This window comes from Chiloscyllium plagiosum, chromosome 7 (assembly GCF_004010195.1).
Source record: "Chiloscyllium plagiosum isolate BGI_BamShark_2017 chromosome 7, ASM401019v2, whole genome shotgun sequence".
In the NCBI taxonomy this organism is placed as follows: domain Eukaryota; kingdom Metazoa; phylum Chordata; class Chondrichthyes; order Orectolobiformes; family Hemiscylliidae; genus Chiloscyllium; species Chiloscyllium plagiosum.
This window is the reverse complement of record NC_057716.1, coordinates 90281423-90306309: the sequence shown is the minus strand read 5'-3', so window position 1 is coordinate 90306309 and position 24887 is coordinate 90281423. Positions and strand designations below refer to the sequence as shown.

General features: G+C 42.7%; 1 protein-coding gene across 6 annotated transcripts in view; it reads left to right on the top strand.

The window, feature by feature from the left end:
- gli2a (GLI family zinc finger 2a) overlaps positions 1 to 24887 on the top strand; it is a 401106-nt gene that overhangs the window by 288580 nt on the left and 87639 nt on the right. For 5 of the 6 annotated variants that reach the window (XM_043694210.1, XM_043694206.1, XM_043694208.1 and 2 more), the window contains one exon: positions 10166 to 10357. In XM_043694210.1, the coding sequence (XP_043550145.1) occupies positions 10166 to 10357 (192 nt within the window). Of the gene's footprint in view, positions 1 to 9648; positions 9690 to 10165; positions 10358 to 24887 lie in introns of those variants that run through there. The other variant, XM_043694211.1, reaches the window with a different exon arrangement.

Here is a 24887-nt window from a genome sequence, read left to right as displayed (position 1 = left end):
GCTTTGTTTTGTTTTGATTGAGAAAATAAATCAAACAGTGACATCACAGGAAAGTGATGTGTTGATTGCTTGGTGATTTTAAAAAAGTGTATTTTTTGGAAGAAAGGAGGAAATGAGAAACAGGAATACTGTAAAAGTTAGGACCTATAATAATAAAGTAATATAAGTAAGCAAAGTGGGGCAAAGAAAGTACAGGAAGCATAAGGGAAGTAAGTTAATATTCTTATACATGTATAATTAGTAACTTGTTTTTGAAAAAAAGTGACTAAGGAGCTTAAAGGAAGTCATGGCTGCAAACCTCATACCCATGATATGTTCCTCTTGTGTAATAAAAATCAAGGAAGCTTCAGGTGTCCCGAGTGATCGATGTTGGAAGTGCGTCCAGCTGCAGCTGCTGACCAACCACATTTTAGAGCTGGAGCTGTGGGTGAATTTACTGTGGAGCGTCATTTGTAATACTGAGCATCTAATGGACAGCGCATTCACTGAGATGGTCACACATCACATCATAGATGAAAATGAAACAGGTGGTAAAGGCATAGGTGACCACCAGACAGTAATGGAAGGCAGCTAGTGCAGGAATCCCTGATTGCCATCCTCCCTTCGAACAGTTCTACCATTTTGGAAACTGTGTGGGTGAAAGCAGTGGCAGCCAATTTCACGATACCAGGGTAGGTCTGCTGCACAAGGGGGAAGGAAGAAAGTAAGGGATTCGAATGTAAGTGGAACAGATAGGTGTTTCTGCAGGTGTAAAAGACACTCCAGGATGTATGCTGCCTTCCAGATGCCATGGTCAGGATGCAGGGCATTCTTAAAGGGGAGGGCAAACAGATATCATGGTATATATTGGTATCAGTGACACTGGTAGAAAAAGGGACATGGTCCCAGAAGTGGAATTTAAGGAACAAGGAAGTAAATTAAAGAACAGGTACTCAAAAGCTAGCCTTCTTTGGACTATTTCCAGTGCTATGCGTGAGTGAGTATAGAAGTAGGAGGTTGGCCCAGATGAATATGTGGCTGGAGAGATGGTGCAGGTGGGAGGGTTTAGATTTCTGAACTTTATGACATTTTGGTGGGGGGGGGAGCAGTGGGACCCGTACAATGTGGATGGGTTGCATCCAAACCAGAATGGGACCAGCATCCTTGACGGGAGGCTTGTTACTTCTGTTGGAGAGGGGGTTATACCAACTTAGTAGGGGTAGGATCCTGAGTCAAGGTTCAGCATGGGGAAGATGAACAGCCAAAATTAGAAGAGACAGTAAAGGAATCAAGACAACAGAGAAATTATAGGCGAGTTAAGGCACAAATGAATTTGGCATAGTCGGATGGCATTTATTTTAATGCAAAGAATCTGACAAATGTGGCAAATGAGTTGAGGGCATATATTAAAGCATTGCAATCACTGAGATGTGATTGAGATAGTATTGGCAGCTCAATGTTCTAGAATATAGGGTTTTCTGGAAAGGCAGAGAAGGAGATTAATAGAGGAGGAAGGTGTCGTAATATTGACTAGGGAATCAAATACAGTAGTAAGGAGGGTTGATACCTTAGAAAGCTCGTCGAATGAAGTCAAGGGCAGAACTTAAATACCAAAGAGGAGCAGTCACATTGCTGGGAGTTTACTCTCAGCCTCCAAAAGTCCAAGAGAAGTAGAAGAGCAGATATGTAAAATGTCAAATGTCAAAGAAGTGTTAAACTAATAGGATATTATAGGAATCCCAATATTAACTGGGAAAGTCATAGTGTGAAAGGGTTAAAGGGAATGAAATTCTCAAAATGTATCCAGGAGAGCTTTAAGCCGGTACATAAGAGGCCTTATAATAGATGGAGCAGTCCTGAACTTAATTTTAGGGAATGTAGCAGGGCAAGTGACTGAATTATCAGAGAAGTAGTGTTTTGTAGACCAGGGTAGGCCTGAAATCATAGTTCTAAACTAGTGAGAGGCTGATTTTCATAATGTTCAGTATGATTTGGCCAGATTGGACTGGGAGCAGATACTTTTAGGTGAGTCTGTGTCAGAACAACAGGACACATTTAGGAAGGAAATAGGGAGTGTACAGGGTTAACATGTTCTTATAAAGACAAAGTATGGGGCAGGGGCAGGAAATGCTGGATATCAGGGGTGGGATATGGAGATAAAGACCATAACACCATAAGACATAGGAGCGGAAGTAAGGCCATTCGGCCCATCGAGTCCACTCTGCCATTTAATCATGGCTGATGGGCATTTCAGCTCCACTTACCTGCACTCTCCCCGTAGTCCTTAATTCCTTGCGAGATCAAGAATTTATCAAACTCTGCCTTGAAGACCTTTAATGTCCCAGCCTCTACTGCGCTTCGTGGCAATGAATTCCACAGGCCCACCACTCTCTGGCTGAAGAAATGTTTCCTCATTTCTGTTTTAAATTGACCCCCTCTAATTTTAAGGCAGTGCCCACAGGTCCTAATCTTGCCGACTAACGGAAACAAATTCCCAGCGTCTACCCTTTCTAAGCCATGCATTATCTTGTAAGTTTCTATTAGATCTCCCCTCAACCTTCTAAACTCTAATGAAGGAGGAGAAAGTGAGGTCTGCAGATGCTGGAGATCAGAGCTGAAAATGTGTTGCTGGAACAGCGCAGCAGGTCAGGCAGCATCCAGGGAACAGGAGAATCGACGTTTCGGGCATAAGCCCCTCTTCAGGAAACTCTAATGAATACAATCCCAGGATCCTCAACCATTTGTAGGCCAACCATTCCAGGGATCATCTGTGTAAATCTCCGCTGGACATGCTCCAATGCCAGTATGTCCTTCCTGTGGTGAGGGGCCCAAAATTGGACACAGTATTCTAAATGAGGCCTAACTAGAGTTTTATGAAGTCTCAGAGGCTTATGGCACACTCCAAGGGCCCAAAACAACATAAGCCGTGGAAGAGTACAAAATGTGCAATAGAAAATTAAAAAGGAAATTAGGAGAACAAAAAGGAGGCATGAAAGAATAATGACCAGTAAAATAAAGGAAAATCCTAAGTTAATTTACATTAAGGGTAAAAAGATAATTAGGAAGAGAGTAAGGCCCATTAGGAGCTACAGCAGTAATTTGTACTTGGAGTTAGAAGCTACAGTAATTTTCTAAATGAATACCTTGTGATGGTGTTCACCAGTGAGAAGGATGATGTGGGTATAGAAATCAGGGAGAAGGACTGTGATCTGACATAGACAGAGAGGAGATCCGAGTGCCCGGCAGGCTGGAACATAGATATATCTTCAGGACCAGATGAAATGTACCTTGGGCTGTTGAGTGACGAATTACAGAGGTGTTGGCAATAATTTTCAATTCTTCTCAAGGAAGAGACTTGCCAGAAGACTGAAAGATAGCCAGTACTGAAAGATAGTCGTACTATTATTTAAAAGAAGGGAGCAAGGAGTCAGCCTAACCTCAGTGAGGGGGAAATGGTTGGATGCAATTCTGAGGGACAGCATTAATCTGCACATGGAGAGGCAGGGATAAACCAAGAATAATCAGCTTGGTTTTGTTAAGGGAAGGTCATGTCTGGCCAATTTGATTTAATTTTTTGAAGAGGTAACCGGTTGTGTAGGCAAGGGCAATGGATTCGATGTTATCTACTTGGATTTCAGTAAGGCTTTGATAAGGTCACTCATGGGACACTGATGGTGAAGATAAGAGTCCAGGGGATTCAAGGAAATTTGGCAAATAGGATCCGCATTTGGCTGAGTGGCAGGAATTAGAGAGTGATGATTGAGGGGTGTTTTTGTGACTGGAAGTCTATATCCAGTGGGGTTCAGCGGGGATCACTCACCATTGGGGCCTTGCTGTTTGTGGTTTAGGTAAACAAGTTAGAATTCAATGTAGGATGGTCGATCAGTAAATTCACAGATGATACGAAAATTGGTGGAGTCAGAGACTTACAGCATGGAAACAGACCCTTTGGTGCAACCAGTCCATGCCAAGCCATATTATAATCCCAAACTAAACTAGTCCCACCTGCCTCTCCTGGCCCACATCCCTTCAAACCTTTCCTATTCATGTACTTACCTAAGTGTCTTTTAAACATAACTGTGCCCATGTCCTCCATTTCCTCAAGAAGTCCATTCCACACATGAATTGACTTCTGTGTAAAAAATTTCCTTCTAATGTCTTTTTAAAATCTCTCTCCTCTCAGCTTAAAAATATGCCCCCAAGTCTTGAAGTCCCCCAGGCTGGTCAGATGGGCTGGACAGTGGCAAAAGGAATTCAATCCACTTTTGTATGAGGTGATGCCTTGGGCAGGGCAAGCAAGGAAAGGGAACGCATGATGAATAGTAGAACTCTGGGAAGCACCAAGAATCAGAGGGACCTCGGTGTGCATGTACACCAGTCCCTTAAGATAAGTAGGCTAGCTGTTTGTCAGGATGTCCAAGTGTGTGGGGAGGCTGTGAAGAAGGTAGCACTGACAGGGAATACTTGCGGACACAGAGATGAGTTCAAGTGCGTATACTTCAACGCAAGGAGTATCAGAAATATGAGAGGTCACACTGTATCTGGTTTTAAACATGATGGCTTTTAAGAATGACAGGATACCGCTCATTTGGCAAAAATGAACCTCAAATAAACTACAGCCCAAAATGCTGGGAAAAACCATTATATTACCTGTGCATAACTAATGGTTGATTCCACGATTTTGTTTTCCTTGGAAAAATGTTCAAAAGTAGAAAAAAAGTTCTCAAGACATTGCTCTGGTACTATTTTAGATGAACACCATATACGAACACTGCTCAGTTATTTCTTTCAAAAGAACAAAATAGAAAATAAAAGAAGCAACTTTAAAAGCATTAACAAGGAGAGAAACATAAAAAAGATAACCTACCAAAAAAATCAATACTGACATTTTAAAATGCATAGAACTACTGAAGAAAGATGGAAAATATACATCTGACCATGGATTGACATTCCATTGACATTTTGAAAATAGTTCAGTTATTAAAAGAAAGAATTTTTTTTCTTTCCAAATCTGCAAATCAATGAAAAAGAATGGCAAACAGTTAAAATCCTGTTGCTTTGAGAAGCAAAGGATTGAGAAGAAGCAAATGCTCCAATATTTCAAATGATGACTGCAAACAAAAGTTTCTAGACTAATTTAAAGTTTGAGGTAACTTTAGGAGACATTGGCTTGAGTTCACATCATGCACACAATAGCCAGGTGAAAAAATTAACCAGTTCATAGGCAGGTATCAATACATAGTTACAGAATGTGATTTCATCAAAGCTGCCTTAGCTGAAAAGCTTGTGGAACTTATTGCTTATGGTCATTGTCTCAATATCCATTCCATTCTTTGGAAAAGCACATTTAAACAAACCAGTAGTTCATACATCAATACACTGCCAGAAGCAGAATATATGCTCAAAGAAATTGTTGTGGTCAAGCAACATCTTCAAATGCTTGACTCTATAACCCTTGGGGGAAGGGAAATTACGATGCTGTAAGGCAGGATTTGAGGAGCATACGTTGGGAGCATAGGCTGTCAGGGAAGGATGTGGTGGAAATGTGGAACTTTTTCAAAGAGCAGATACGATGTGTCCATGATATGTATGTACCTATCAGGCAGGAAAGAAATGTTCGTGTGAGGGAGCCTTGGTTGACGGGAGAGGTTGAATGTCTGGTAAAGAGGAAGAAGGAGGGATACATAAGGTTGAGGAAAGAGGATTCAGACAGAGCAGTGGAGGGATACAGGATAGCCAGAAGGGACCTGAAGAAAGGGATTAGGAGAGCTAAGAGGGGGCATGAAAAATCTTTGGCGGATAGGATCAAGGATAACCCCAAGGCATTTTATGCGTATGTGAGAAACATGGGAATGACGAGAACGAGGGTAGGTCCGATTAAGGACAGTAGTGGGAGACTGTGTATTGGGTCGGAAGAGATAGGAGAGGTCTTGAATGAGTACTTTTCTTCAGTATTTACGAACGAGGGGGACCGTATTGTAGAAGAGGAGAGTGTGAAATGTACTGGTAAGCTAGAAGAGATACCTGTTAGGAAGGAAGATGTGTTGGACATTTTGAACAACTTGAGGATAGACAAGTCTCCCGGGCCTGACGGGATATATCCTAGGATTATGTGGGAAGCAAGAGAGGAAATTGCAGTACCGTTGGCAATGATCTTCTCGTCTTCACTGGCAACGGGGGTGGTACCAGGGGACTGGAGAGTAGCGAATGTTGTGCCCCTGTTCAAAAAAGGGAATAGGGATAACCCCGGGAATTACAGGCCTGTTAGTCTTACTTCTGTGGTAGGCAAAGTAATGGAAAGGGTACTGAGGGATAGGATTTATGAGTATCTGGAAGGTCACTGCTTGATTAGGGACAGCCAGCACGGATTTGTGAAGGGTAGGTCTTGCCTTACAAGTCTTATTGAATTCTTCGAGGAGGTGACCAAGCATGTGGATGAGGGTAGAGCAGTGGATGTAGTGTACATGGGTTTTAGTAAGGCATTTGATAAGGTTCCCCATGGTAGGCTTATGCGGAAAGTCAGGAGGCATGGATAGAGGGAAATTTGGCCAATTGGATAGAAAACTGGCTAACCGGTCGAAGGCAGAGAGTGGTGGTAGATGGTAAATATTCAGCCTGGAGCCCAGTTACAAGTGGAGTTCCGCAGGGATCAGTTCTGGGTCCTCTGCTGTTTGTAATTTTTATTAATGACTTAGATGAGGGAGTCGAAGGGTGGGTCAGTAAATTTGCAGATGATACGAAGATAGGTGGAGTTGTGGACAGTGAGGAGGGCTGTTGTCGGCTGCAGAGGGACTTAGATATGATGCAGAGCTGGGCTGAGGAGTGGCAGATGGAGTTCAACCCTGCCAAGTGTGAGGTTGTCCATTTTGGAAGAACAAATAAGAATGCGGAATACAGGGTTAATGGTAGGGTTCTTAGTCAGGTGGAGGAACAGAGGGATCTTGGGGTCTATGTACATAGATCTTTGAAGGTTGCCACTCAGGCCTATGGAGTATTATCGTTCATTAGCAGAGGGATTGAATTCAAGAGTCGTGAAGTGATGTTGCAGCTGTACAGGACTTTGGTTAGGCCACATTTGGAGTACTGTGTGCAGTTCTGGTCGCCTCACTTTAGGAAAGATGTGGAAGCTTTGGAGAGGGTGCAGAGAAGATTTACCAGGATGTTGCCTGGAATGGAGAGGAAGTCGTACGAGGATCGGTTGAGAGTTCTCGGCCTTTTCTCGTTGGAACGGCGAAGGATGAGGGGTGACTTGATCGAGGTTTATAAGATGATCAGAGGAATAGATAGAGTAGACAGTCAGAAACGTTTTCCCCGGGTGCAACAGAGTTTTACAAGGGGACATAAATTTAAGGTGAAGGGTGGAAGGTATAGGGGAGATGTCAGGGGTGGGTTCTTTACCCAGAGAGTGGTGGGGGCATGAAATGCACTGCCTGTGGGAGTGGTAGAGTCAGAATCTTTGGTGACCTTTAAGGGGCAATTGGATAGGTACATGGATGGGTGCTTAAGCTAGGACAAATGTTCGGCACAACATCGTGGGCCGAAGGGCCTGTTCTGTGCTGTATTGTTCTATGTTCTATAACGTGACAAGTGGATAAAGTGGTTAAGAAGGCCCATGGCATACTTGCCTTTATTACAAGGCATAGAGTTTAAGAGCATGGAGGTTATGCTGGAGGTTGTTAGGCCACAGCTAGAGTATTGGAGGGGGTCATGTTTGAGACATTTAATATTATGAGTAGCATAGATAGGATGGACAGGAAGAAACTTTTCCCCTTGACAGAGGGATCAGTGACCGGGGATATAGAGTTAAGGTACAGGGCAGAAGGTTTGAAGGAGATGATAAAAAAATCTTTTTCACCCAGAGAGTGGTATGAATCTGGAACTCACTGCCTGTAAGGGTGGTAGAGGCAGAAAGCTTCATAACATTTAAGTATCATTGAGATGTGCATTTGCGATACCAAGGCAAACAAAGCTATGGGCCACATTCCAGAAAGTGGGATCAGAATGGTTAGGTCATTCTTTTGACTGTTGCACACTTAATGGGCAGAAGACCCTATTTTTGTGCTGTTGACCTCTGTGCCTCTATGACAAAACAGCCCACTGGATTGGCACCACAAGCACTCAGTCCCTCCAATGCAAACTGCAGTGTGTACTGATGCATTCCAGAAATTCATCAAGGTTTCTTGGACAGCACCTTCCTAATTCATAACTACATACATCTAGAAGAACAAAGAGAGCAGGTACACGGGAACCTCAGTTACCCAAAGGACACGGTGGGGAGTATTTCGTTCAGTTAATCGAATACCAGGTAATCGAATGCCGAATGACATAGATAGCCAAGCATCGGGATCTTATGATCTTGTTCGGATAATCCTTAATTCGGTTAATCGATTGCCAGATAATTGAGATTCCTCCGTATATGGGAATATCACCTCCTGCAAGTTCATCTCTGAGTCATTCACCATCCTGAAATGGAAGTATATTGCTGTTCCTCCACTGTCACTAGTTCGGAATCCTGGAATTCCCTCCCTGATGGCACTGTGGTTGTATTTACATCAAATGGACTAACCACTCCCTACTCAATGACAATAACTCCTGGCCCAACCAATGGCACCTATATCGCATGAGTGAATAAAACAAAAAGGCAACAAAGGTTTGGATGAAATGAAACTTTATGGAAACCAAAACATTGGACAGAGACCAGGACTGTCCAGGGAAAGCAAAACCAACAGAAAGATGGTTTGACAACAGGCAAACTAAAGGAAGGACAGTATCAAGCAATGTTAATTACTTCTCAAAATGTCCTCTCCAAGATACAAAGTACATGTATCATAAAAGGCAGCGTCAGGTGTTATTTATAGAGCTGATTTAATTTTGTGTGTCAGATATGAGCTAAAATGATGGTCACTTTACAATCATCAATGTTTGTTTTGTTTTAGTATATTGGCTCCTGAGTTTGATGAGATGCATGGATGCAAACAGCAAATCAGAGCTTTATTCTCCTTTCTGTCTAAGTCCTGTTCCCTAAGTAATCATTGTAAAGCTGTAATTGTTCAGTAAAAGAGTGTTCTTACACACACAGGAGAATTTATTGCATTAAACACAGGCAAAAAGTTAACAATCATTTTGTGTCATGGCTAATTATATTAAAATGGAACTGCAAACTGAGAACTCCCAAAATATTAACTTCAAGCTTTTATTGCACTGAGGTGCAAAGTTGATAACAGGTCATTAATTACATAAGATACCTGCTGAAAGGCTAAATGGTAATAATAAAGACATGTCACAAAATTGTGACAAAACAAGCGGAGTAGAAAATAATTTGATATAGATTCATGAAGGCTACTCTGATTCAGGAAAGAAAGTGAAATTTAACCCCTTGAATACTGAGTGTTCAGTGTAATATTCAAAATATGTATCTGTAAAACTATCTTCTGAAGTTTCAAGTGCTATTAATTGTTCCATTGGTAATGCACCAGTGAGGTTAAATCATTATCTTGGTCTGCACAATTAAACCGATTAGTCAGTCACCAATGTAAGGGTTAAGGTTGTCTTACTACATCAAGAGAAATAGAGCAGACGCACCGGAACTCTCAAGCTTTTCTAAATGAATGAAAACATTGGGTGTCTTGTTGTGTCTTGTTGGAGGTGGAAGTTCTGTCAGAAAGTTACTGCAATCCCTCAGGCGGGTTAAAGCTTCACAGCCAAACTGGGTAAATTCAACCAGTAAGTTTAAGGAACATACGTATATTGTGTAATGTAATATTGCATTACAGCGTACCTGAGAAAGGGTCTGAGTGAACTTGTGTGTGTCAGTATATATGGGACTGCACATGTGCCTGCTTTTGATGAATAAAAGTCACACTTACTGACTTTAGACCTGGCGTGGCCATGATTCCAAGTGTCCGTACCTTTTACTGCTGTGATTTATTTTCGCTCTCTCTCTGTCTTCGTGCCTGAAGTCATTCGATGCAGCCAGGGTTTGTTTATGAGTTTGAGGAAACACTGGAATGTGGAGGCCCCAGCTCACTGAGCTCTGTTCTACACAAACACGCCCAAACTACCGTCACTGAGCAGCGGGGATAGCTTCCATCTGGGTAGCAGAGGGATGTCTGACGTCAGTGCAGAAAAATCACAAAGGTTTTTCTTTGCAACTTTAGGAACGGGTATCTTGTTTTCTGCCCTGCAGTTCCTCATGAGCACTTGAAGGACAGAGGTCTGTTTAGCCTGCCTCCTCCCCCACCAGGAGCTAATCCAGCTGAATACTATCATCAAATGACTCTAATGGCCAGTCATCGAAGCCCGTATGGTGACATCCTGATGCAGACCAGTGGAACAGGCAGTGCGACGCACATCACAGATTACATCAACCCTGTGGACAGTAAGTACAGTTGGACTTCCTCGTTTTCCCTTTTTGTATCCCTCAGATCAGGAAGCTGGGTGCAGGAGCATAGTTTCTGAAGGAAAGTTGCTTTGAAAAGAGTGCGGTTCTGATTGTCAGTGTTAACCCTTTGAGCGCTGTGTGCCTGCCCTGCTGTGTAAATGATGCCCTGCGCATGATATTCCAACCACACCAGTATCACATAATCTGCGGCTTTTATTATTTCAGAATAAAATTATTTAAAACTCTTCTCATGAAAAATATTTCTAGCCATTCTCAAGCTGACAGAAAACAACACTTTTCTGTTCATGGTCAAGGATGTATTAACAAATCCTAGTGTAAAGCAAACAGAGTTGATTTTTAAAATCTATCAGTGCTTACTCTTACCTCAGGTTTTGTACCATTTACTTTTGAAGTTGTATTTTTGCATAGATTTTAATTTATTACAGGTTAGCACAAATCCTGACAAGAATGCAACTACCCCAGAACAAAGACAGTCAGTCCTTTTGATAGACATCTGTATATATTGTGGTTTAGTTTGAAAACTTCCTCCACTTTGTGTGGTGAATGGTAACTCAGCAACTAGCGTTTACTATTAATAGAGAAAGCTACGCAGATAAAGATAACTCCACCCGGTGGGCCAGTTGTTTCCTATGTGTGAAGGACCAGTGCCACGTGCAGTTACACTGTTTACAACTGACTGCGTCTTACTAGATTCTTCAGCATGTCCCTAAATCATCCAGGTCTGAACTCACTAATGGCTCAGGAGTTGAGAACGATTTGGATTGTTTCATTTGAAGTAAGGATAACACTAATGTGCTTCCAACAGCCCCATATGGTACGTGTGCAGTAAACGTTAACACAGAGAGCTGGATACGACAGCAAACTCCAAAGTGTTTAATGAATAGAACCAACAGTTGTGACAGTCTCCCCCCACAACTCAGCCCGAGCGCATTGAGGAAGCCTGATTTATCCGGGATTTTACACATATTTCTAGTTCGGCGGCATGCTCCGAGAAGGCACTGTACACAGATGTACTCTTTGTCTTTTATTTTTTGTTTAAAAGTTGTGTGCTGTACAGAATGTGTGCAGCTCACACTGAAATCATACCGTATCGCAGCCAGGAGCCACAGGCTTCCAGTTTTTGGTTAAGTTGTAGATTCCAGACAATCCATATTTTGTCAAATGTGCCGGACACGTGGATGGCCTGTGCCCAACCCTCACTGGGAAACTGTTTCTTACCGTATATGGTTTGATTCCTACTACACCACTCTGTTCCATTGCTTCCACCCGACTCCTGCCGGGAGTAAGGAAAGCTTTAGTGGGAGAGAAGGGATTGTAGGAGGGTGCTATATGTTTTCCTTCCATTATGCTGTGATTTATTACCTCATTCAAGTAAAATACTGTGGAAGCTAGAAAACTGGAATAAAACCCTGAAAATTCTGGAAATACTCAGCACAACAGGCAGCATCTGCAGAGAGAAAAACACAGAGTTGATGTTTCTGTGACCTCACATCAGGACTTCTGATCAAAGCCCTGTAAAGTTTACTGTTTCTGTTTCTCTCTTTTGTTCTCCAGATGCCGCCAAAATTGCTCAGAATTGACCAGCATATTCAGTTTTCCTTTTGATTTTATGAAGGACCTTTCCAAAGTATGGAGTAAATGCAGAGCATGCTGGAGGAACTCAGAAAGTCTGACAGCATCTGTAGAGAGAGAAAAACAGACCTAATATTTCGAGTTTGGCAAAGAAGAATTTTTGGACTCAAAACATTAACTTTGTTTCTCTCTCCACAGATGCTGCCAGACCTGCTGAATTTATCCAGCACTTTCTGTTTTCTTTTCAGATTTCTACCATCCATATTGTTTACCTGTTATGCATTGGTTGGTGCACTCAGATAGTTAGAGTGTGGTGCTAATAACGCCAAGGTCATGGGTTCAATCATTCTACTGACTAATCCTGCAGGCTTTCAGCCACAAATCTAACCTGAGTACTCATGACAATAAAATCTAAATCTAAAATCTGAAGTCGATGTGTTGCCTATTGGGTCACTAAGCCACGCGGATTGGGACAGTGCTCACTGGTCCCTTATGAGTTAACTGAAAACTTTGGCAGTCAGGATACTGCAACTACTCTTAACATCCTCAGGCTAGGGAGGGGGAGAAAAAGTCAATGTTTCTAATCCTGATTTCTAACATTACAACAATGGCTACACTTCAAAAAGCATTTAATTGGCTGTAAAACACTTTGGGAGGTCCTCAGGTTAAAGATGCTGTCTAAACATAAGTTATTTTGTATGATCCATGTTTGAAGACTTCAGCAGGGCATAAAAGGACAAACATCAGTTTAGGTACCCCACTAGTCTCCACATTGACGCAGCCAGAAGATCTGTGTGCATTCTATAATTAGGATTGTATGTGAAGAACAGATATTTGGGTGAGCAGATATTTGTGACCATCTGATCAAGGTTTCACCTTTTGCCAATGAGAAAGCCGAATTGTTCATTTTTCAATCGGCTAACTCTTGGCCTGTCCCCTCTGCCCCCATCTCCAATAACAACAGGGATTAGGATATTTAAGATTGTTCATATCAAGAAAATGCCATACCCACATTTTAAGCCTTTATGATTTTCCCCTGGTGTTTGCTGACAGGAATGCCCTGCAGATTAATCTTAATTTGTGAAGAATCCAGAGCAATCCCTTTGGGGACCTGAAGTAACTGCACAGAGGCCAATATCCCATCACCAGGTCACCCATTATTTATGTGTGCACAATACATGGGCTGTGACCAACCAGCTCGGAGTCAGTCCCTGAAGATAGGAGACTGTCTGAATCCCCTGTTTATATTGGTCCAGGCTAACAAGCCCAATCTTGTTGTCTACAAGATCCGGTACAGGATTGTACTTCAAAGATATAACACATTTACAACAAGAAGACAGAGAATTGCATTGGGGCTGAGGGGAAGAAGAGAAAACAGCCATTTTTAGCTTAAGGGTTGCCAGATAGTGATTTCCTGGTTCAGTTTGACCAAATGGCTCCAATTTGAGTTGGCACATACTTCTTGTCTGCCAAGTTACAATCCAGAAGGTCGGAGTTCAGCTCTTTTTGTTTATTCATTCACGGATGAGCATGTTACTGTAAGGGCTGAAAAATGTGTTGCTGGAAAAGCACAGCAAGCCAGGCAGCATCCAAGGAGCAGGAGAATCGACGTTTCGGGCATAAGCCCTTCTTCAGGAATGGGGGGTGGGCCAAGTAGGCTAAGATAAAAGGTAGGGAGGAGGGACTTGGGGGAGGGGCATTGGGAACGCGATAGATGGAAGGAGGTTAAGGTGAGGGTGATAGGCCGGAGAGGGGGTGGAGACGGAGAGGTCGGGAAGAAGATTGCAGGTCAAGAAGGCGGTGCTGAGTCCGAGAGTTGGGACTGAGATAAGGTGGGGGGAGGGGAAATGAGGAAGCTGGAGAAATCTGCATTCATCTCTTGTGGTTGGAGGGTTCCTAGGCAGAAGATGAGGCGCTGTTCCTCCAGGCGTTGTGTTGCCATGGTCTGGCGATAGAGGAGACCAAGGACCTGCATGTCCTTGGCGGAGTGGGAGGGGGAGTTTATTAGAACTTACCCTCTGATACTGTAAGGGCCAGCATTTATTGTCCATACCTAATTGCCCAGAGGGCAGTTAAGAGTCAATCGCATTGCTGTGGGTCTGGAGTCACATGTAGGCCAGACCAGGTAAGGATGGCAGTTTCCTACCCTAAGGGACATTAGTGAACCAGATGAACATTTCCAACATTCGGCATTGGCTTTATGGTCATCATTGGACTCCTAATTCCAGACTTTTACTGAATTCAAATCCCACCGTGTGCCATGGTGGGATTTGAACCCAGGTCCCCAGAACATTACCTAGATCACCAGATTAGCAGTTCAGTGATAATTCCACGAGATCATTACCTTCCCTATATTGAAGAAGCCATTAACATAATTTCAAATAACTGTCTAAGAAAGATGTAATGGCTGAATCTAGGAAATTAGACGATCAGTGTTACACTACTGCCATGGGAAATGGTTTCTGAAGTTTGTGTTAAGATGTGTTGTTGGGGCATCATTTTAGTGTGCATTTAGCTGTATTATGTCTGTTCTGGGAGTGTTTGATGGAAATGTAAGTTGTGTATAATAAGAATGGTCCCACTCCCCAAATTAATGCCACTCATTAATTATGTCATCAAGAAATTAATGTCATCAAGAAACAGAATTTCTGTTTCTGTTTAGTTGGAGATTTCAAATCGAAAGATCCACTCAGATTATCTGCATTTTACATAGCCATCGCCTGCCACATTATACGCCATAGGTCAAAGTTCAAACAGTGAAGGGAGTTAATGGCACTGTACATCTGGTCTATAGCTCTTCTCTTCCCAGCTCATGTTAACAACACCTGGGGGATTAGATTCTTCAGGATGTTCCACTCTCAACAAAACTCTGACTTTGGAGAAGAGTTGAAAACACACCTTCACTGTTCTCCCCTGACCCACTTCTGAAGGAGGGGCATTGTTCTTACATTGGGCAACTTCCAGGCAAGATGAGATCTTGGAACAGCCTGTCCCCTGAGCAGAGCGCCTGTTGGTCACCAGCAACAGCTGTTCTCACTGAATATTCACAATTTTTTTTAAAGGAATTTTTATATTGACTGTTTGCAAAAGTAGATCAGATCTTCATCTTCTCTGTAACATTGTATGCCACGCTCTGTTCTGTTACCCCAATGGACTTTGTTTGGTGTGATCTGGTTATACTGCATGCAAAACACAACTTTTCATTATACCTAGGTACATGTGACAATAATGATGCACCAAATCAAATCTAAATCAAATCATTATAAACTGATACAAGTGAGAGCATAACTTCTGTAGACATGTTTAAACACTGGGGCTATCTATTTCATGTAAGAGATTAGTGTAAAGGATGTGATGAATTCTCCCCCGTGGAATCTCTGTGGACTCTAATTCTTCCACTATCCAGAGGCCATAGGCTCCGTGTAGATTCTTCAGGAATTGGCCTTTTTCCCTTATTTTTCCACGTCCCCCCTAGGGTTTGAGAACATTATGTGTAAAATAGTGACACAGCAAACAGAGCAATCATGGTGTGGAAGGAGAAGTTGTCCAGGTGACATCATGGACCACAACGCTGAAGTTTCTCATAGTTGCTGTGAATTTTAATTGTACATTATCAACTAGAAAGGAGGATGTTGTTTTCCTTTGCCTTAAAATGCACGGTTAATTTCATGACTTGGCCTCATTCAGTTTAGGAGCCCAGCTCGCATCAATAGCATCTCATTAAATTCATGACAGTTGATGTAATTGACAATGAAGAATGAATAATTATGCTGTTTCCTTTGCAGAATTATTGCAAAAACTGGTGAATAGAATTCGCACCAGTGACAAATCAAACACCACAGAGAAGACTCAATAATGGCAGGCAATGAACTGGAAGACCTATCCAGTGAATCCCACTCCCTGTTCTTTCCCTCAGCCTTGCAAAATGTACCCATTGTCTTTTGATTCTCCTTCCATCCCACTTTTAGCCACTGCATTCCCGATTATACTAACATTCTCTGCAAAACGTTCTCTACATCACCTATCTGAGCCAAGTAGCAAAGTAAATCAATGTCCTTTGTTAACCAAACCTCCTCCTAGCTTATGTTTAGTTACCTGATCAAAAAGCATCTAAGACTTTTGTTAGATGGACACTTTATAGGTGCTGACTCTTGCAGGACTTAATTTTTTAAGGATTATGAAAGGCTTCCGGATTTTGTGGAAATACCTGCAGCGATTTCTTTAAAAAAGGTTGTTGAAAGGTCATGCTAGATACTGGCGATTTTGTTTTAATAAGGCTCCCTCAAATCACATAACTGGTGATAACTACTCACTCTGCTGTCAAACGCTGCTGGGCAGTACAAAGGGCAGCGATTGGTTGGAGAGAGTGCTTTGGTATCTGGAATTAGTTGAGGAAAGGAAACGTGAGCAGAAGGGCTGCCCATCTGATCTCTTTTGTTAGAACCTTCTTGTTAAGTTCAGAAGGAGAACAGCATATCCAGTCTGTCCACTTTGCTGATATCTCATTTCTGGTAAATCTCATCTACACCCTTTCACGGAAGGTTACATCTAAGGCCTTGACATCCTTCTATTCCAGCTGGCGTAGTAGTTGACAGTGGATGACCTGTGAACTGAAGCAATTGCTGGATTTTCACAAACGGGTCTGAGTCATGCAAATCAGGATTGTTCTAGGTTTAATCTTCAAAGCGTACAGAGTTTGCTGATCTGAAAAGGGGTGCCACAACAGAATGGTATTCAAGACCTGGGAAGGTGACTCCTGCCGAGCCTAGCCCAGGATAACAAAGTGATGTGTTGTTAGCGTATTGTAGGCACTTTGACTGAAAGAAATCAACAGAGCTATGAACTGACTGACGGCATCTTTGCCAGTGGTTTCTCCTGCATTGAATTTCATTTTGGCTCAGCACGGGACAGAGGACTTATTTGTGGTTTCCTTCCTCAGTGCACACATTCCATTGTCTAAATTCATGTCTGAAGTATACCCACTTGAGTGAGGTACCAGAAGTTATCTGGCACCCATGTCACCATATGCCAGTAAACGTTAACATTGTCAGGAGACCGAGAAAGAACATTGGAGGGGTGGAAAAAATAATTGCTACTCCTCAGAACATCAGGCAGAGATGTACTCCCCCACACAAAGCCTCTCCTTGTTATGCATTTTTTTAAACTTAAGTGGTTCCAAATTTGCAATACATTAGTGAACTGGCTTTCAATCCCACACACGCAGATATCATTAAAAGAACAACTTCCAGCATTCAGTGTTGGCACATGCAGGTACAGATATCTGATCGGCCTGATTTAAACTTTACGCAGAGTGAGCATTTTTTACTGAGTTATGTCAAGATCACGATGCATTTAGAAGGACTTTGCATTTAAACCAGAACTGCAGGAGATTATGGGAATTCTCTCTCACCATCTCTTTTAGAACCACTACATCCACTGTGGTTAGGATCAGAAGTCAGTCAGGCTGCAAAAAGAAATGGAAGAAGAATATGATTTTAAAATTAAGGCCCTTACCCAATAATTTCACGGAAGGTTACACACCGTAGCAATGAATTACTTTGGATATTGGTTACAAACAAGTCAAATTAAAGAAAGAATTGCATTTTTACAAGAGGACACCAAAAAGAGTTCCATATTCTTCAATATAGAAACAAGAATGTTTTATGGCTTTTTTTGGAGCGGCGCGGTGGTTTAGTGGCTCAGTGGTTAGCACTGTTGTCTTACAGTGCAAGGGACCTGGGTTCGATTTCACCCTCAGACAACTGTCTGTGTGGAGTTTGCACATTCTTCCCTTGTCTGTGTAGGTTTCCTCCCATAGTGCAAAGTGTGCAGGTCAGCTGGATTGACCATGGGAAATTGCCCATAGTGTCCAGGGATGTGCAGGCTAGGTGAGTTAGCCATGGGAAATGCATGGTTACAGGGATAGGATAAGAGGGTTGGTTCTGGGTGGGATGCTCTTCAGAGGGTCAATATTTGAATTCGATGGGCTGAAAAGACTGCTTTCCCACTGTCAGGGTTCTGTGTCCAACTGGGAAGGTAGATTGACCGTCAGTTTAATGCCTCATCTAAAGGACGGCCTTTCAGACAATGCAGTGCCCACTAAATGCTGCATTTGGATGTCAGTATGAATTAGGTGCTTAAATCTCTGGAGTGGGATTGAAGCCATGACTGTCTGACCAGAGGTAAGAGTGCTACTGACTGTTTCCTGACAGACACTAAGATCAAATGTAGAAAGAAAATCCTGCCTTCTGAAGGCACATTTATTTCTGCACATGTGTTTTGCTAGGCATGAAGTTGAGGCTTTAGAGATCAGGTAACATTGCATTCATGACCTTAAAATACCAGGTCGAATAGTTTTGATTCCCTTGGGTTGTTAATTTGGAGAACTGGAGTCAAAGAATCCCCCACAATGTCCTAAACTGAAAGCGAGTTCTCTTTGACTAATTGTACGTGCAAGGGCTATGGGAAAAGTGAAAATCCCAGGCCTACAGCTGGGTCTGAGTAAGAGTACAGAATCTGCATGAACCAAAGTAAGCTTTGTACTGCTTCAAAGTGAGCTGTAACCAGTTATTTTAACACCATCCAAAACTTTGGCTTACGCAAGTAAATCCAAAACTTGCCCTTTCTCTAGCTTAATGCACTTCCAGTGAAGATGGGCAATCACAGCATTGATCTGGTTAAAACTGCCTGCAGAATCTTTCTATTTACGGCTTTTAAACCAGTCACCTGTTTGATAAAGTGCAACTTTTGAGCATAAGAGTTTTCTGCGACACATCCAAAGAGTTTTAATTATTTACTTCTTGGGAAGCTTTCCCAAAAAGTGTAATATCCTGGCACACATTTATCCCTTAGCCAACATCTCTTAAACTGATTATATGCTTATTCCCACATTTCTGTTTGTTGGATCTTGCTATGCTAAAATTGTCTACCATATCTTGGTTCAGTACAGCAGTGATTTCATTTCAAAGTTGCATTGGCTACAAGTACTTTAGCACCTCATGAGATGTGGAACACATTGTACATAAGCAAAAACAACTGGATTATTTAAATTCCATCTGGTCCGCCATCCTTAAGGGGAGCAAATATTCCATTCTTACTTGTCTGTCGCTATATGACATGAGGCTGATTGGTTGACTCTTAACCTACCCCTGAAATGATCGAGTAAACCGTTCAGATATATCAAACTGCAAAGAGAAAATTCAGGTCTACGGGACTGCTGTCTGAGGAACTACCTAGTCTGCAAAGGGTGCATCTGGCTGTAGTGTCATGACCTGCTGCAAACAGTTGAACCAAACATTATCACACATCCCTTGTGGAAAATTTATGTGCAGAGAAATCTTCGACTGTAAGTCCGTCAGGCAGTGATCTTCACATGCCATCCTCTATGATAGGAAATCGTGGATCCTGTCGGATGGTTCCCTGAGCAGTTTTTCAAAGGCACTTGGCCAAATGCCTCCCAAAATAGATCTTTGAAACAAGATTAGATGAGATTACTTACAGTGTGGAAACAGGCCCTTCGGCCCAACAAGTCCACACCGACAGTCTGAAGAGCAACCCACCCAGACCCATTCCCCTATATTTACCCCTTCACCTAACACTACGGGCAATTTAGCATGGCCAATTCACCTAACCTGCACATTTTTGGACTGTGGGAGGAAACCGGAGCACCCGGAAGAAACCCACACAGACACGGGGAGAATTGCAGACACGGGCAAACTCCACACAGACAGTTGCCTGAGGTGGGAATTGAACCCAGGTCTCTGGCGCTGTGAGGCAGCAGTGCTAACCACTGTGTCACCGTGCTGCCCACAAGCACCACAATGTGGCTGATGGTGAGAAGGAACCTACCCCTACCAAAGCCTTCTTATCACACAACCATCAAAGTGCCTGTGATAGACAAAAGACCGTAACACACCTCCTTCTGGAAGGTTACTTTACGGAGAAGTTCTGGTTTCTGTTACAGCTCATCCTGGACAGCTCCATGACATGGGGGGTTTTGCTCTTTGCAAGGACTCCCCCCTGAGACAGTCATCAGCTGTTGCTGGGGGCCATCTACTTGGTGAGAGAAATGCTTCGGTCTGCATGACATGCTTTGTGCTTCCAGTGCAACAACCCAGCCTTGATGGAGCATTGCAGACTGGCATATTGAGGAAGGTTCTCTAGTTTTTGACAGCCATGAGAAAGATACAATGGGGAAAGTCAAAAGTTATATAGCCTTTCAACTATAATGCACTGAGGGGATGGTAACAGTGTCAGGTCTCTCAGTCTGCATGCTTGATATTGCCTACACATTGGCTTGAGATTACAACATGCTCGATGGAGAAGAGTTGAATATTACTGCACTTTCTGTAGTTTCCAATTCTAAATATTTCAGAATGCCCTTTTAGATATTTTATGAATAAAGCATCTTTATAAAGTAACGACATCAAATAGTCAGCAGCAGTTCTTAAAGGCTGTTCACCAGCACCTTCTCAAGGACAATTGCAGATGGCTAGCAAAGGCCGGCCCAGCCTGTGACACCCACATCCCGTGCTGCATCTGAACCAAGTGTAGAGAGCAGGATCTCAGAAATAGGGTTTAGAATTCAGTTCTTTTGCCAGTTGTCCATAACATGATACTGAGTTTTGTTGAAGAAATAAAGCTGTGCAGTTAGATTGGGAGCAGGGAGTCTTTGTGGTGAAGAGAGAAGCTGCAAACAATAGCAAGGACACACCAAAGCAGCTAAAGATTCAGAAGGGAAAATAGTCAACAGAGGAAGGAGCCAACAGCATGAGTTGGGCAATATCTTAAACTTTGACGTGTTTTGGTAGAGTGAATAGTTAAGACCCACTCAATGAACAGGAATCACAAATTTAAAATTGTCATGAAGAAACTGAGGAGGCGGGAAGGTGATTAGGAGAAATTAGAACATTGCTGAGTCACAGAGCAATTTTTTTGAGGAAGAGACCATTATTACATTTAAGGGAAAATTGGACAAATATGTGAGGGAGATGGAGAGTGATGGGGAAAGAGTCAGGTTAGTTCAGGATTGTTGTGGCAAAGAGCTAGCACCAAGACAGGGCTGACTGCCCTCTTCCTAAAGTATGAATTCTACAGCTCTAAAACCAAGGCTACAATAGAGCTCAGGCCCTTGATTTGCAAGTCCTGTACTGTGTGGGAAATCCCAGACACTGCTGGTGTCTGGATGACAATGTGCGCAGGAGGCACCTCCGGCTGGAGCAACCCCAGCTCTGGGTTTTGGCGGTTGCATAGCATTTGAGGGTGCTACAGTGCACTCACAAGGCTGAGAGTCTTGTGGATAGCACATTTCTGGACCTGGTCACCTCACAACTTATGGAATTGCAGGCAGACAAGGAATGGGTGAGCGTCAGACGGAAGAAGATGTCCTGGCAAGTAGTGAGGGTATCAGCAGATGTGAATCTCATGTGCAAAACATTTTTCAGCCTTGAAAGACAGTGAGCTTGATGTTTCCTTTGTGGATACCAACAAGGCCAAGACCACTATGGGTGGTCCAGGGAGGGAGAGGGACGTGTGGGATAGCAATAGTAGTGGGGATTTGTTAATGAGGGACGAGACAGATAATCTGAGGCCAAAGATAGGCATGTGGGAGTTTGATATCCTAGCTATGACCAAAACATGGCCGAAAGATGGGCAAGATTGGCAACTCAACCTTCCTGAGATTCAGACAGAATAGAGGCAAAGATGGGGGTGTGGGGAGAGTTGCAGTATTTATCACGAATGAATTATAGCAGTGAGGAGGAATGACATCCTGGAAGGGTCATCAAATGAGGTCCTCTGGTAGATGAGAAAAAAACCCACAAAAAGAACACACAAATGGGCCCCAAATGATGAGAGAGAGAGATAGAGGATCAAACATGTGATCAAATTTCAGAAAAGCAGTAATAGTAAGGAATTTTATCTACCCCAGTATTACCTAGGATAGTTTTAGGGGAACAAAATGTTTAAATGGCATCCAGGAGAACTGTTTTAACAAGCACAAGGAAAACCCAACAAGGGAACAGATAGTTCTGGACACAATGTTCAGAAATGAGTGCAGGCAGGTGGCAGGCATATCATTTGGGATAACTTTGGAAATAGTAATCATAACTCAGTTTGATTTAGTATAGATATAGAAAAGGATATGGATGGGCTGTGAATAAAAATTCTGAACTGGGGAATGGATAATTTTACTGAAATAGGGTATGGTTTGGCCTGGGGGAAGCTACTTATCGATATGTCAGAGAAGTGGGAGACATTCAGGGAGGAAATAGTAGGAGTACAAGGGAAAGTGTTCTCATAAAGACAGAGGGTGGGACCAAGACCAGAGAAACCTCGATGTCAAAGGACATCAAGGTTAGGATTACTAAAGAAAGAGAAGCTTATGGCAAGATACCAAGGCTTTAATACTCCCTAGAGGAGTATTAAAACGTACAGAGAGGAACTTAAAAAAGAAATTAGGAAAATTAAGAAAGTACATGAAAAAGCATTGGCGAGTTAAATAAAGGAAAACTCAAAAATGTTTTTTTTTAATATTTAAAGAACAAATGAATAAATCAGGAAAAAACAGGGCTCCATTAGGGATGATGGATGTAATCTGTATGTGGACTCTGAAGGCATGGACACAGTTCTCAGTGAATTGTCTGCATTGGAAAGAGTATTGCACTGTCTTCACTTTGCAAAAGGATGATGCGGGTATAGAGATCAGGATGAAGGACTGGGAGATATCAGAAGAAATCAACATCGAGTGGGAAGAAATCCTAACAGATTGAGCAGTTTTAAAAGTGGATAAATGTGCAGACCTGGATGCATTGACGATTGTCAATCAAGACAAAGGAGGCAATATGAGAGGCCCTGCCAGTAATTTTTAAATCCTGTGTAGCCACAGGTGAGGTGCCAGAGGACTGTACGGCTGCTAACATTCTCCCATTATTAAAAAAAAGGGAGGCAAGCCTGGATCAGGACAGATTATTCAGTCTAACTTAGGTGGTGGGGCAGTTATTAGAAATAATTCTGAGGAACAGTGTAGATCTACTCGTGAAGAGACCATCAGAGATAGTCAGCATAGTTTTGTTAAAGGAAAGGTCATCTTTGACAAATTTGATTTAGTTTCTTGAGGTGGCAACAAGGAGTGTTGTTGAGGGTAATGCATTTGAAGTGAGCTACATGGATTTTAACCAAAGCAAAGTGGCACATTGGACTCATTGGCTGAGAGCCAGGAAGCAGAGGGTGATGGGAGAGGAACGTTTTTGCGACTGGAAGTCAGTTTTGAATGGGGTTCCACAAGACTCGGTGCTGAACCAAGTGCTGTTGGTGCTGTTGGACTTGACTATAGGGGGGTTGATCAAGAAGTTCGTGGATGACATAAAAATTCATACAATGATAAGTAGTGAGCAGGATAATCATAAATTGCAGAAAGATATTAATAGACTGCTCAAGTCAGCAGTGCAAATTGAAATCCATCCTGATAAGTGTGAGCTAATGCACTTCCTTTGGAGAACTGCCAAAGCAGGAGACTGTACTCTGAATGGTGAGATCCTGGAAAGTACTGAAGATCAGAGAGATGTTGCTGTGCACATTCAGACATCCCTGAAAATAGCAGCACCAGCAGGCAAAGTAGTTAAAAAGGCAAATGGATATTTGCCTTTATTAGTTGAACCACAGAAATGTAGAATCGAAGAGATTATGCTGAAACTCGATAAAATGCTGATTCGACCACAACTGGGGTATGCGTGCAGTTCTGATCACCACGTAGTAGGAAGGATGTGATTGTACTGAAGGTGCTACAGAGGAAATTCACCAGGATGCTGATTGGTCTGGAAGGTCTGAGCTATGAAGAAAGATTCAAGCTGTTTTCCTTGGAGCAGCGAAGGTTGAGAGGGGACCTGATAGAGATTTGTAAGATCATGAGGGGTATAGAGGAGGTAGGAAGAAAGCCAGTTTTTCCATGAATAGAAGGGTGAATACTTAGGGGGCATAGCTTGCAGATAAGAAGTAGAGGCCAAGAAGAGAGTCAAAGAGAGAACTTTCCAGACCAAAGGTGGTGGGAGTCAGTAAAGTCACTGCCTGAAAGGTGGTGAGTCAGAAACGCAAGTAGCATTTAAGCTGAATTTAGATATTAATTTGCATTCCTGTATCCTCCAGGGTTATGAATGAAGAGTTGGAAAGTAGACTTAGTATAGTCAGAGTCAAGCTTAGAGTGGTGCTAGAAAAACACAGCAGGTCAGACAGCATCCGAGGAGCAGGAAAAATCGATGTTTCGGGCAAAAGCCCTTCATCAGCCCTTCAAATTCCTGATGAAGGGTTTTTGCCCGAAATGTCGATTTTTCCTGCTCCTCGGATGCTCCCTGACCTGCAGTGCTTTTCCAGCACCACTCAAAGCTTGACTCTGATCTCCAGCATCTGCAAGTACTCACTTCCGACTTAGTGTAGTCAAATCTTTACTCAACAGCATGGACACAGTGGACTGAATGGTCTCCCTTTGAGTTGTAAATGTCTCTGAGTCTGTAACATTGTCACCTTTTCTGATGAAGGAACAATGCTCTGAGAGTTAGTGCTTTCAAATAAACCTGTTGGACATTAACCTGATGTTGTGTGATTTTTAACTTTGTCCACCCCAGTCCTTCCACATTGTGGCCATCTTTCCTTTCATCATTTGCTAATATTGTAACTGAGAGTTTAGATTAGAGTGGTGCTGGAAAGGCACAGCAGTTCAGGCAGCACCCGAGGACCAGTAAAATCGAAGTTTCGGGCAAAAGCCCTTCATCAGGAATACAGGCCTGAAGGGTGGAAAGATAAATGAGAGGAGGGTGGGGGTGGGGAGAAAGTAGCACAGAGTACAATAGGTGAGTGGGGGAGGGGATGAAGGTAATAGGTCAGGGAGGAGGGTGGAGTGGATAGGTGGAAAGGAAGATAGACAGGTAAGACAAGTCATGGG